Source organism: Rhinoraja longicauda, chromosome 1, assembly GCF_053455715.1.
Source record: "Rhinoraja longicauda isolate Sanriku21f chromosome 1, sRhiLon1.1, whole genome shotgun sequence".
Lineage (NCBI taxonomy): Eukaryota > Metazoa > Chordata > Chondrichthyes > Rajiformes > Arhynchobatidae > Rhinoraja > Rhinoraja longicauda.
The window spans coordinates 21,259,064-21,273,676 of NC_135953.1; the positions used below are offsets into that span (position 1 = coordinate 21,259,064).

The window sequence follows — 14,613 nt, forward strand, 5'->3', positions numbered from 1 at the left end:
GACGAATGACTGTTGGAATTTAATACAGAGAAATGTGAGGTGCTGCATTTTGGGATGTCTAACAAGGGCAGGACAGACAGTTGTAGGCCTCTGGGGAGTGTTGTAGAGCAGAGGGATCTAGGAGTGCAGGTGCATTGTTCCTTGAAGGTCGAGTCACAGGCAGATAAGGTGGTCAAAAAGGCTTTTGGCACATTGGCCTTCTTCAGTCAGAGTATTGAGTATAGAAGTTGGGAGGTTATCTTGCAGTTCTATAAGACGTTGGTGAGACCACATTTAGAGTATTGAATTCAGTTCTGGGCACCATGTTATAGGAAAGATATTGCCAAGCTTGAAAGGATTCAGAGAAAATGTACGAGGATGTTGCCAGGATTAGAGGGTGTGAGCTAAAGGGAGAGGTTGAGTAGGCTGGGTCTCTATTCCTTGGAGCACAGGAAGATGAGGGGTGATCTTATTGAGGTATATAAAATCATGAGAGGAATAGATCGGGTAGATGCACAGAATCTCTTGCCCAGAGTAGGGGAATCGAGGACCAGAGGACATAGGTTCAAGGTGAAGGTGAAAATATTTAATAGGAATCTGAGGGGTAACTTTTTCACACAAAGGGTGGTGGGTGTATGGAACAAGCTGCCAGAGGAGGTAGTCGAGGCTGGGACTATCCCAACGTTTAAGAAGCAGTTAGACAGGTACATGGATAGGACAGGTTTGGAGGGATATGGACCAAGCTCAGGCAGGTGGGACTAGGGTAGCTGGGACATGTTGGCCGGTGTGGGCAGGTTGGGCTGAAGGGCCTGTTTCCTCGCTGTATCACTCTATCTGAGCATGAACGAACCAGACGAGCCTTCAAAACAATAGTTTTGTGATCATTTTTTCTATTTCAAATTATTAACTATTATTTAGCACAGATGCCAGAGAATTACAATACAATACAATATATCTTTATTGTCATTGTACAGGGGTACAACGAGATTGGGAATGCGCCTCTCATACGATGCAATAAATTAATTAGCTAGTCAGTATTAATTTAAACAACCCAATGAAACAAATTGTAACAGTTTTAAAACAGAATAAAGTCCAAGTAGATCTGTGCCGGATCACTGTGCGATGCGACCATCCGGCTCAGCAGGACCGGTTCATAGCAGCTATGGCCCTGGGGATGAAGCTGTTCCTGAGTCTGGAGGTGCGGGCGTAGAAGGCCTTGTATCGTCTGCCCGATGGTAGAAGTTCGAACAGACTGTTGCAGGGGTGTGAAGAGTCTTTGTGGATGCTGGTGGCTTTTCTGAGGCATCGTGTGTTGTAGATGCCCTCCAAGGCTGGTAGCTGTGTTCCGATGGTCCTCTGAGCTCTATGGACTACCCACTGAAGAGCTTTCCTCTCTGCCTCCGTGCAGCTGAGGTACCACACAGGGATGCCATGTGTTAGGATGCTCTCTATGGTGCAGCGGTAGAATGTCGTCAGCAGCTGTTGGGGTAGACCAGACTTCTTCAGTGTTCTTAGGTAGAACAGTCGTTGCTGTGCCTTCTTGATCAGCGCAGCAGTGTTATTGGACCATGTTAGGTCCTCCGAAATGTGAGTGCCCAGAAACCTGAAGCTGGACACTCTCTCCACACTGTCCCCGTTGATAAAGATCGGGGCATTATCCCCGTTAAGTGACCTACGGAAGTTGATGATCAGCTCCTTGGTGGTATTTAGAGACAGGTTGTTATCAGAGTTATTGTTATTGAATTCTGATCTCTGAATTATTAAGGGTGCCATCTGCTGCCACAGGCGGCGGCTGGCACAAGATAGGATTGTTTGGTAAACTTTTGTAACTTTGTCAGCGGCAGAAACGTGGCAACACTTGTGCACTGTTTACGTGAGGCCTGCTGTATGATTTTACTAGATAGTACGCAAAACAGAGCATTTCACTGTACCTGGGTATATGTGACAATAAAATATCATTGAACTGAAGTAAATCAGTCACTGCACCGTCACCATACCCAGAAGTTCTGTGAGACTGAGACAAATTTAAGGACTATTAGAAGTCCAGTTTTAAATTATCTTAGATTCCAAAACCACAACCACTGGAATTTAGAAGGATGAGAGGAGATCTTATCGAAACATATAAGATTATTAAGGGGTTGGACAAGCTAGAGGCAGGAAACATGTTCCCAATGTTGGGGGAGTCCAGAACAAGGGGCCACAGTTTAAGAATAAGGGGTAGGCCATTTAGAACTGAGATGAGGAAAAACGTTTTTAGTCAGAGAGTTGTGAATCTGTGGAATTCTCTGCCTCAGAAGGCAGTGGAGGCCAATTCTCTGAATGCATTCAAGAGAGAGCTAGATAGAGCTCTTAAGGATAGCGGAGTCAGGAGGTATGGGGGGAAGGCAGGAACGGGGTACTGATTGAGAATGATCAGCCATGATCACATTGAATGGCGGTGCTGGCTCGAAGGGCCGAATGGCCTCCTCCTGCACCTATTGTCTATTGTCACATTACAATATGCTTAGATAGACAGAAAAAGCTGGAGTAACTCAGCGACACAGGCAGCATCTCTGGAGAGAAAGAATGGGTGACGTTTTGGGTTGAGGCCCTTCCTCAGACTCTTCTTAAGACTTCTGCTTACAATATGCTTGTTGCTCTTTGCTCTGCACATCCACACTTGAATCTCCAAGTGAGTTGGGTCAAGTCACCCGTAACTGCAACAGTTGTGAACAAATTGCTGAGGCGAGTTAAGCAAAACTCGGGAAAGGGCGAGCACAGTTTGCAGAGGGTGATGCTGCAGCCTCAATCGTTTTAGAATGTAACCTTGGCAGATCCCCACACCCCAAACGGCAGCTTCTCCCTTCCTCTTCCTCCAGCTTCCACATCTCCCCCTGCAGCAAGCACATGCACCATCCCACCCACAGCTAATCATTCACAGCGCCACCACTCACGGGGCAGTAATGCTGATCGGGACACAGGTTGCAGCTCTCCTGGCCCAGCTCGATCTGGTAATATCCATTCTGGCACATTCTGCAGAGAACCTCCTTTGGTGGCTTGTACATTCCTGCAAATTAAAGAAACGGGTAACGAACAGGGAAGCACACAACTCAGATCATTACATTACCATTATATACACATGTCACTACTTTTTCCGAATCCACTCCTTTGCTAGATAACCTTGGTAAGCACTGAGCAGACACAGCACAGGTGGCACCAATGTGACCATTCGGCCCATCAAGTCTACGCCAACATTCCATCATGGCTGATCTATCCTTCCCTCTCAACCCCATTCTCCGACCTTCTCCCCATAACCCCTGACACTCTTTCCACGGCCACAAAAACTCCCGAAAAAAAGAGCAATCCGGCTTGTCCTGCACCTTTGCAAATTCTTCCCTTTCTCATTGCTGCCTCAGTTCAGTTTTGAACGCCACAACCAAACTGTTTCCATCGCTACCCCAGATTCCAAGACCCAAGGCAGCTTCTAGACAATAGACAATAGGTGCAGGAGGAGGCCATTCGGCCCTTCGAGCCAGCACCGCCATTCAATGTGATCATGGCTGATCATTCTCAATCAGTACCCCATTCCTGCCTTCTCCCCATACCCCCTGACTCCGCTATCCTTAAGAGCTCTATCTAGCTCTCTCTTGAATGCATTCAGAGTCCTTCTGTGTCACTCTATGTTCTTTTGCCAGCCAATTCCACGCTGGTGGAATGGCCAACAACAAAAAGAGTGACACATTGGGAGTCATGTCATTGCCCATGCCTTTCGCAACAGGTGAGTAGTAGAATAAAACGGAATGATTTTAATGCAAATATCATCATATCATATCATATATATACAGCCGGAAACAGGCCTTTTCGGCCCTCCAAGTCCGTGCCGCCCAGCGATCCCCGTACACCAACACTATCCTACACCCACTAGGGACAACTTTTACATTTACCCAGCCAATTAACCTACATACCTGTAAGTCTTTGGAGTGTGGGAGGAAACCGAAGATCTCGGAGAAAGCCCACGCAGGTCACGGGGAGAACGTACAAACTCCTTACAGTGCAGCACCCGTAGTCAGGATCGAACCCAAGTCTCCGGCGCTGCATTCGCTGTAAAGCAGCAACTCTACCGCTGCGCCACCGTGCCGCAGGTGAATAGGTGAATGACACAGTGTGGACTCCGTGAGATGTGTGCTGTGTAACCAAGCTTCAACTTTCTGGGCAAGTCTCAGAAATTCCTGCAATAGCATTTTGAGCAATTGTACAACTGCCCTTCACCATTTGTTTAGGCTGTAAAGAACAAAATCCTGGAGGAACTCAGCAGGTCAGGCAACATCTGGGGAGGGAATAGACAGATAATGTTTCGGGTCAGGACCTTTCTTCAGACTGATCAGGGTCCTGACCCGAAACATCGTCTGCCCATTACCTCCACAGGTAATACTGCCAGACCCGCCGAGTTCCTCCGGCCACTGTGTGTTTTGCTGGAGAACCCAGGCATCTGCAGTTCTTCGTGGCTCTGCTTGTTTTGGCCGTACCTGGTTGGCAGCTTGCACACTCTGTAGCAGCTGTGGACAGAGTTTCCTCCCCTCCAGGGCAGATCGTACACTCACTGCAACGAGTTGTGCTGAAAAGCAACGAAAACAGATGAGGGGTAGCACGGTGGTGCAGTGGTAGAGTTGCTGCCTTACAGCGCCAAAGACCTGGGTTCGATCCTGACTACGTGTGCTCAGGGCCGTTTTTACAGCATTATGGGCCCCCGGGCAAAGCAGTGTACTGGGGCCCCTACCGTTACTCTCCCCCACCCCCCTTTCTCTACCAGCCCCCCCCCTGTCGTGCCGGTGAAAAGCACTTAGCGATGGACTTAGGCTGCTACATTGTTGCGAAAAGCACTTACAGATCGCTGTGAGAAGCACAGGGATGGAAAATGTTGCGAAAAAAGCACTTATTGAACCTACATTTTTAAAGTAGTATTTATTTATTGCAAGTCACTTAACATACACAGATCAGCATGGGGCCCCTATGCTCGTGGGGCCCCGGGCAAGTGCCCATCAGGCCCATGCGTTAAGACGGCCCTGCGTGTGCTGTCTGTATGGAGTTTGTACGTTCCTCCTGTGACCATGTGGGTTTTCTCCAGGTGCTCCGGTTTCCTCCCACACTCCAAAGACTTATAGGTTTATTGGCTTCGGAAAGTTGTAAAATTGTCCCTAGTGTTTGTAGTGTTAATGTACAGGGTGAACACTGGTTGGAGCACACTTGGTGGGGAAAAGAGCCCGTTTCCACGCTGTATCCCCAAAGTAAACTAGAGTTTGAGAGTGCAGATGGATTAAAGGAAGAGTCTAGACAGCCCACCGCAGTTGGAGCAAGGACATTCAATGTTCATTCAACTGTTGACCCTTTTTTGCTTCGCATTTGGAGTATTGTGAGCAGTTCTGATCACCCCTTTACGAGAAGGATGTGGAGGCTTTGGAGAGGATGCAGAGGTTTACCAGAATTATGCATAGATTAGAAGATTAGAAGATTACCCCTCTTAGCTATAAGGAGGGTGGACCTGTTCTCCCAGGAGCATTGAAGACTAAGGGAAGATCTGATAGATCATCTAAAATCATGATCGTGTTTCAAGATGTAGTTTGTAATAGAAAAACCTGCTTTCATAAAAACTATCATAACAGACCACAGCATACAGAAGTGCAAAAGAGAAAGCAAACAGAATTTAGTGTTGCAACCATAGTGAAAGTACAGATAGAAAACTATGCAGGTAGGGAGAAGGCAGGAGAATGGGGTTAGGAGGGAGAGATAGATCAGCCATGATTGAATGGCAGAGTAGACTTGATGGGCCGAATGGCCTAACTCAGCTCCCAGAATGTATGTAAAGCAGAGTGTTCATTCAACTGTTCACCCCTTTTGCTTCGCCAAAAAAAAAGTTGATTAATGCAAATTTCCTCAACCCTTGGATTAATAACATCTTCCTATCAAATTAGCTTTTTGCCCAATGCTGCTTCATATGAACCTTATACTCTCAAGATGCACGTTCTTACCAATTGTTAGTACTTACTTACAAAACAATCCTTGGGCACAAGACTCACAGATACTTGCATTCACGCTAGAGAAGTAACCTGGGAATAGAATGCAAATGTTAGTGCATGGCAATTTCAAATGCCGAATGTCGTTTCCACACCCACCACCCCAACTCAAAATCTTGCTGGGGCCTAATTTTCTCCACAACCCCTTTAACTCTGAGCAGAGTTGCCAGAATGTAGAACTACAGGGATGTAGAACTTCGTTGATATGGAGACACTACTCAAATCTGGCCACACCCTCGGTTGAAGGTTGTGAAAATATCTCAGTCGCTAAACTAAGTGTTCTTGAATTTACAGTGAAATCTAGGATAGACAATAGACAATAGACAATAGGTGCAGGAGTAGGCCATTCGGCCCTTTGAGCCAGCACCGCCATTCAATGTGATAATGGCTGATAGTTAGAAACCAAGAGATACTAAACAACAACAAAATCCAGAGAGATTTTTTTTTGAAAACCGAAGTCCAAAAAAACAATTTGTTTCGGACTAACTTCCAAAAAGGAAAGAATTGAGTTAAGAAAGAGAGAAAGAATAAGAGAGCAGGGATCTGAGAATGTCTTTCAAAGAGATAGAATTGACCCAATAGGGGAAGAACAGTCTCCTTCAGAGCATGGTGACCCTTATTTTTAGATTCTAAATATACATCTGCAACAAACATTGAGATTATGGTCTAAGTGTAGACATTACTATTTGTAGACATACTTAATTAAATGATGAAAGACCCTCTTCGGTTGCTTTCATGACCTTACGACACACTAGAAAGTCCACATGCTAGAAATTACTTCTTGAAATGCAGCTGCTACAGTGGGAGAAACTAACCAGAAACAGCCACGCAACAAAGACTTAAAACCTGGAAATCATTTAACCCAAAGATTTTCTTGATTTATTTGGAATTTTGGTTAATATCAACACATACAAGTATTGGACTAGAGAGCTACTGTTTGAGTTTGAACCCGACCCAAAATGTCACCTATCCATGTTCTCCAGAGATGCTGCCTGAACCGTTGAGTTACTCCAGCACTGTGTCCTTTTGTGCAAAATACCATCTGCAGTTCCTTTTTTCTACAATTTCTCCATATCCCCGCTGCAAAAATCTCAAGGCATGTCTACTTTGAAGAAGCTCTCCTGCATTCTGAAGAAGGGTCCCAACTCCACTACCACCACCCCCCTGACAGTGCATTCCAGGCACCCACCACCAACTGTGTAAGAAAAAAACTAATTGCTCCACACATCTCTTTTAAACTTAGTCCCTCTCAACACTTTCAAGTTATGCCCTCTAGGTACTTGACAATTCCACTCTGGGAAAAGATTCTGACCATCCTGATCAGCCATGATCACATTGAATGGCGGTGCTGGCTCGAAGGGCCGAATGGCCTACTCCTGCACCTATTGTCTATTGTCTATCTACGCTATCTATGCCTAAAATTCTCCTCCCAAACACCTCCACACTTCACATTAGTTCCCAGTGTGGAGGTGGGCAAAAATTTAAAAAGTAAAACCATAACATTGTCAACCCTGCCATGCAACCTTATCCAGCCTCCCACCCACCCACTCACTGGAAACTTGCTCAGGGTCGGCAGACAGACCTACCTGGTGGACAGTCCTGGCACGCTGTGGAACCCGTTTCATTGGCATAAAGCCCAGAGTCACAGGAGTGACATTCCGTGCTCGCTGTAGAACTACAAGAGACAATCCAAGTTACTGCACTGGAAACAAAGGGGTTCTTTGCAACAACAACAAAAAGTTTAAATCAGCCTTCACTGTCAAAAGTAAATCTGCAGATGAAAATATTTAATCACACAATCCCAAGGTGCTGTACGCTTTGCAAAGTATAAAGAACTGGTACATTGATCAAAATTTGCTTTTGCAACAATGTGGATTGGTCTGAATTGCACCGTTTGCATAAAACGCTGTACTTATTTCACAAAGAGCTCCCATTTCATTTCTGCACCTTTACATTGGCCCCAGTTGGGGCAATCTTTCGTGGAGAGGAAAGTTATAAAAATGCCTTTCAGACAGTAAAACATGACAATTGGACCGGCAGCATGAGGACCCTAGACTGTGGTCCTCCCCCACCAACCCTTGCCGTTAGCATTTCAACATGGACCAGAGGGAGCCCACCATGTTTAGCTGTTGCTGGTTCGCACCTTGCGTGTACTTACTTTGTGTAGGTACCTTTTGAACAAGGCAGGCATGTCATACGCCCAGCCAGAGGCTGGTAGTAACCCTGGGGGCACGTCACACAATCCTCCAGAGCAAAGCAGGAGCCGTCAGCACAGCAAGAGCAGTTCAAGGATGCTTGAAATGAGGAAAGGAACAACAGGTTAAACGATTATAATCCTTTCAATGGTAATTTTCCTTTTTGCATTAAAAAAAATGCTTAATCTTAGGTGTGACAATAGACAATAGGTGCAGGAGGAGGCCATTCGGCCCTTCGAGCCAGTGTGGGTTTATTATCATCGTGTGTACTGAGGTACAATTAAAAATTTCTGTTTTGCATGCTATCCAATCAAAATAGATAATGCTGTACTTTGACTTTAAAAAAATAATGTAAACCAGCATCGGCAGTTCCTCATTTCAACAAAAAAAAGGGGTATGGATGGAAATGTACATCGGTCCATCAAATAAGTTTTTTTTAATATATAAAGGAACTCCTACTCTTTAAAAACGGAGACAAAGCTTCCGATTCTGGAAACATTACCACTTACCATTATTGGAAAAGTGCCCTGGCAAACAGGCAGTACAGGTCGAGACGTTGAAGCCTGTGCAGTTTGAAGGCAAGAGAACAGTCGGACTAGTTGCAGTACCACTTCCCGCTGAGGCGTTGATGCTACGGTTATCGATATCGGCCAAGGTGGACAGAGATGGACTAAATGGAAGTGAAGGAGTAACTGTCCCTGTGCTCATCTGGCCAAGAATCAGACCTAAAAAAACCATAAAAACCACACATAAATCCCATGACGAGGAAAACAAAATGTCACATGCTCATAATCAACCAGAAGCCACTGCATTCTCATGGAAGCTGCCAATAAATGGGATGCAAAAAGATAGTTTTTTTAAAAGGCCCTATTATGATAGAAACGCTCGCAGGGGTTTAAACAGCGGATCAGATATTCATGGAAATTGAACTCCAGGCGAGTGGTAGAAATCCAGCAGTTGTCCAACGTTTTGAGAGGCGATGTGGACTCTCTAGTTTGGTGACGAAATAAGGAACTGCAGACGCTGGTTTATACCAAAAATAGACACAGGTGCTGGAGTAACTCAGGATCGGAGGAAGGGCTCCAACCCAAAACACCACAGAAGGCTGTTGAGGCCGCCAGTGGATATTTTGAGGCAGAGATAGATAGATTCTTGATTAGTACAGGTGTCAGATGTTATTGGGAGAAGGCAGGAGAATGGGGTTAGGAGGGAGAGATAGGTCACCCATGACTGAATGGCGGAGTAGACTTGATGGGCTGAATGGCCTAATTCTACTCCTATTTCTTATGACCTTATGACCGTACAAACAATCGGACTGGTGACTAATTTGACTCAACAGTTCCTTTGCTTTGACCTGTGATTACTGCAAATCTGTGACGTTATTTCTCATCACTCCTGAATCAGTGACTCGGTCTACTGTTCCCTCAAGGCAAGGCATTTTTGAGGGAATTGTTCCAGTTCCAGCACTTTAAAAGGGTGATGAATGGATTTCACTCTAGTTGTGACTTGGGCATTAAATGTTTCCATTGGCTTTGATGTGCCCAGTCAGTGAAACGATGGTCGCTACCTCTCTGACGATTTTTACATCTAAGAGTCATAGAGTCATAGTCATAGAGTGATGCAACGTGGAAACAGGCCCTTCAGCCCAACTTGCCCACAACGGCCAACATGTCCCAGCTACACTAGTCCCACCTGCCCACACTTGGTCCATATCCCTCCAAACCTGTCCTGTCCATGTTCCTGTCTGTTTCTTAAACATTGGGATAGTCCCTGCCTTAACTACCTCATCTGGCAGCTTGCTCCATACACCCACCACCCTTTGTGTGAAAAAGTTACCCCTCAGATTCATTTTAAATCTTTTCCCCTTCACCTTAAACCTATGTCCTCTGGTCCTCGATTCATCTAGTTTGGTCAAGAGGCTCTGTGCATCTACCTGATGTATTCCTCTCATGATGTTGTACACCTCTACAAGATCTCCCCTCATCGTCCTGTGCTCCAAGGAATAGAGTCCCAACCTAAACCTCTCCCGATAGCACAGACCCTCTAGTCCTGGCAACATCCTCGCAAATCTTCTCTGTACACTGCTCAGTGTTTCTGAAAAATGTCACCACATACAAAGACAGATCGGCACTCTGACCAGTTCCAGACGCAGGATGGGGCAATAGATTCCATGATTGAGTGTAGATGTTGGGAGGTCATCTTGCAGTTGTACAAGACATTAGTGAAACCACATTTGAGGATTGGGTTCAGTTTTGGTCACCGTGTAATAGGAAATAACGTTGTCAAGCTGGAAAGAGTGCAGGAAAGATTTATGTTGCCAGGTCTCAAAGGCCCGAGCTTTAGGGAGAGGTTGAGCAGGCTAGGACTTTATTCCTTGAAGCACAGGAGGATGAGGGGTGATCTTCGAGAGGTGTACAAAATCATGAGATAAATAGATCGGGGAGGCACACCGAGTCTCTTGCCTAGAGTAGAGAACCAGAGGACATAGGTTTAAGGTGAGGGGGGGAAAATGTTATAAGAATCTGAGGGGTGACTTTTTCACACAAAGAGCGGTGTGTACATGGAACAAGCTACCAGAGGAGGTAGTTGAGGCAGGGACTATCGCAATGTTTAAGAAACATTTAGACAGGTTTGGAGGGGTTTGGGCCAAAACGCAGGCAGGTGGGAGTAGTGTAGAACATGTTGGTCGGTGTGGGCAAGTCGGGCCGAAGGGCCCGTTTCCACACGAAATGACTTTATAAACGAGAAACTGGAATAGATTTTTTTCCAGGAATGCAGAGGCTAAGTGGTTGCCTTATTGAGGTATATGAAATGACAAGATACATACACAAGGGAGATTTCCCAGCTTATAGTTCTGATTTTCTGATTTCTAACATCTGCACTTTTGATTCACAGCCATCAAGAAAAACATTCAAGGTTTCCATTGAAATCACATCGCACCAGATGATGAGGCAATAGATCCAGTTTTAACAGAAGGAGCAGGATAGATCACGTTGTTGATCATTCCAACAGGCTGCTGCACTAAAGCCGGAAAACAATCATGAGACTCAACTGACAACAAAATAGTCTTTCTAAGCTCAATTGTCATTTAAATTGCTATGAAAAATAAATAAAGTGTCACCAATTGGAACATCCTTTAACAGGATGCTCTAATTTGTGGTAAGCAAATAGACAATAGACAATAGACAATGGGCCAGGAGGAGGCCATGCGGCCCTTCGAGCTAGAAACAATGTGATCATGGCTGATCATTCTCAATCAGTACCCCGTTCCTGCCTTCTCCCCATACCCCCTGACTCCGCTATCCTTAAGAGCTTTATCGAGCTCTCTCTTGAATGCATTCAGAGAATTGGCCTCCACTGCCTTCTGAGGCAGAGAATTCCACAGATTTACAACTATCTGACTGAAAAAGTTTTTCCTCATCTCAGTTCTAAATGGCCTACCCCTTATTCTTAAACTGTGGCCCCTGGTTCTGGACTCCCCCAACATGTTTTCTGCCTCTAACGTGTCCAACCCCTTAATAATCTTATACGTTTCGACAAAGCACCGTGACAGAATATTGAGCAGCGCTTAGGGGATGGGGGGGAAAAAAACCCAGTAATCAGCATTAGATTTGTGCCGATCTCTTTCAGAACATGCTGCAGGAAAATCGAGGCAAGGTTGCTGCAAGAACTCCTCTTGCAATCAAACGTAAATAGGGATGTCAAGTGATGGAGAAGGGAACTGCACCAAGCGCAGACTGGGCGATCGTTTTGTTGAACACGTACGCTCAGACCGCTTTGGCCTACGCGATATCACAGTTGCCAAACATTTTATCTCCCCTTACCATTCCCATACTGACCTTTCTGCCCTGGGCCTCCTCCATTGTCAGAGAGGCCACATGCAAATTGGAGGAACAGCACTTCGTATTTCACTTGGGCAACTTACAATCCAGCGGTATGAACGTTGATTTCTCTAAGTTCAAGTGGCCCCTGCATTCACTCTTCCCCTCCCCACCCCCCCCCCCCCACCCCCACCACCACCCCTAGTCGTCCTACTAGTTCCACTGTTCACATCCTTGTATCCCTTCGTTGGCACATCTTCCGCAGCAAACAATGGGCCATTATGGGCTCCACTCTTCCTTGGTCATCTGTTGCCGGTCTTGCTTTGATCTGGCCTTTTCTCAGCTGCAGTTTCCTCCCTTCTACTTTCAGTCTGAAAAAGCATCTGGACCCAAGGTGTCACCCATCCTTCTTCTCCAGAGATGCTGCCTGACCCGCTGAGTTACTCCAGCACTTTGTAACTATCTTAGGGATGACAAGTATTTGGAAGGAAATATACCATTTTTCGATTGAATTTGTTTCTGTAGATTGCCCCTAGTGGTGGAGGGAGGGTTTGTGAAAGTGGGGTAACATCGTTGTAGTGAGACATGAAAAGCAGAAGTAACTCAGTGGGTCAGGCAGCATCTCTGGAGAAAAGGAATAGGTGATGTTTCTTGTTGAGACCCTTCTTCAGACTGGGTAAGAAACTCTCTCCTGACTTTCAGTCTGAAGAAGGGTCTCAATGCTCAAAACATCACACATTCCTTTTCTCCAGAGATGCTGCCTGACCTGCTGAGTTACTCCCACATTTTAGGTTATAAGGTCATAAGTGATAGGAGCAGAATTAGGCTATTCAGCCATCAATCATGGCTGGTCTATCTCTCCCCCCATTTTCCTACCTTCTCCCCATAACCGCTAACACATTTTGTGTCTATCTTCGGTGTAAACCAGCATTTGCAGTTCCTTCCTACACATAGTTCTAGTGTGAGCAGGTGATCGATGGTCAGCATCGACATGGTGGGTCAAGAGTCCCTGTTTCCATGCTGCATCGCTAAACTAGAACTCAAAAATGTTTCAATAAGACATTAGTTTTGTCCGCAGCAAACTTTGATGAATTTCCTTGAACATGCTATTTTACCCCAACTCCAGGCAAACCCCAAAATATCTTAGTTTCCACACATTTGTCTTCCCACAAACAATTATTACGGATTTTGAACTAGTCGAAAGATATATTTCTCAAAACAAAAATGTTGGACATATCCTTTCATCGGCAATTTACTGGCGAAAATCAAGTCTTGGGGCACACTGTGACACCGCTATTGAAGAAAGCGCTATACCTTCTTAGGTGGCGACCCCTAGATAAAGAGGTTCCAAGAGTTCTTTACAATGGAGAGGGCTCTTTGATCCAGTGGTTGGTTATGGTTTCAAAGGAGCCACGACAGATGTGAAAGCAATGCATGACTGTGCAAATCTAGATGTAGATGGCCATTAACCAAGAGATACTTCGGGGCAAAGCATTTTAAAGAGTTATTCAGATCGTGCAAATGGCTCGCTACACTTCAACATTGGTGAGCTACATCAAAGTGCTCTTTGGGACGGATTTGAAAAAGTCATGGCTGTTCCTTACAGTGAGATTTCATGCACTGCCATTTCGCACGAAAGAATTGCAATTCGGGTTAACGAAGGCAATTTTGAAAATCCATAAAGTTTGTTTGAATGAAACTTAATTATTAAGGAAATAGCTTAATTCTTAATTCAGAGTGGATGTTTAGTGGTGATTAAGACGTAGTTTTAAACGTTTACTATGCAACAGAATCCACAAAGCCTACTTTTTTTCTATGGTGTATAAAATCAATTTCACTTTAATTGAGCAATTTCCTGTCATTCCATCCACTTCAATTAAGAGTCTGTCGGTGAGATCTTCAGTTGTGGAGCGCGCCAAGTCAGACTCTATCCCAGATGTCCTCTTGGGCAGCAGCTTCCAGGACTCTTTAAGGGTGGCACAGTGGCGCAGCGGTAGTGTTGCTGCCTCACAGCGCCAGAGACCTGGGTTCAATCCTGGCTGCACAGAGTTTGTACGTTCTCCCCGTGACCACGTGGGTTTCCTCCGGGTGCTCCGGTTTCCTCCCACACTCCAAAGATGTACAGGTTAATTGGCTTCGGTAAAGATTGTAATTGTCCCCAGTGTGTAGGATAGTGGTAGTGTACAGGGATCGTGGTCAGCGCAGGCTCGGTGGGCCGAAGGGCCTGTTTCCATGTTATATCTCTAAAGTAAACTAAAAGATTCCAATTTGCTCCATAATATTAAAACCTAGTGCCGTGAACCTCACGGTCATCTTTAAATACCCGACTTGAGTATTTCAGGAAGTCACTTATTTTTTAGTCTAGACAGAGTCATACAACATGGAAACAGTCCCTTTGGCCCAACTTGCCCACATTGACCACGATGCCCCATCTACACTAGTCCCATTTGACCCATATCCCTCTATATCCATGTACCTGCCCAAATGTCTTTTAAATATTGTGTTAGTACCTGCCTGAACTACCTCCTCTGGCAGCTCTTTCTATATACTCACTACACTTTGTGTGAA

At 45.3% G+C, this 14,613-nt stretch overlaps 1 protein-coding gene across 1 annotated transcript in view; it reads right to left on the reverse strand.

The window, feature by feature from the left end:
• LOC144598800 (uncharacterized) overlaps positions 1–14,613 on the reverse strand; it is a 46,160-nt gene that overhangs the window by 15,142 nt on the left and 16,405 nt on the right. Inside the window, exons 2-7 of the mRNA XM_078409245.1 lie at positions 8,734–8,949; positions 8,188–8,323; positions 7,616–7,704; positions 6,002–6,062; positions 4,485–4,573; positions 2,913–3,025 (exon numbers count right to left, since the gene is read on the reverse strand). Of these exons, the coding sequence (XP_078265371.1) occupies positions 2,913–3,025; positions 4,485–4,573; positions 6,002–6,062; positions 7,616–7,704; positions 8,188–8,323; positions 8,734–8,949 (704 nt within the window). The remainder of the gene's footprint in view (positions 1–2,912; positions 3,026–4,484; positions 4,574–6,001; positions 6,063–7,615; positions 7,705–8,187; positions 8,324–8,733; positions 8,950–14,613) is intronic.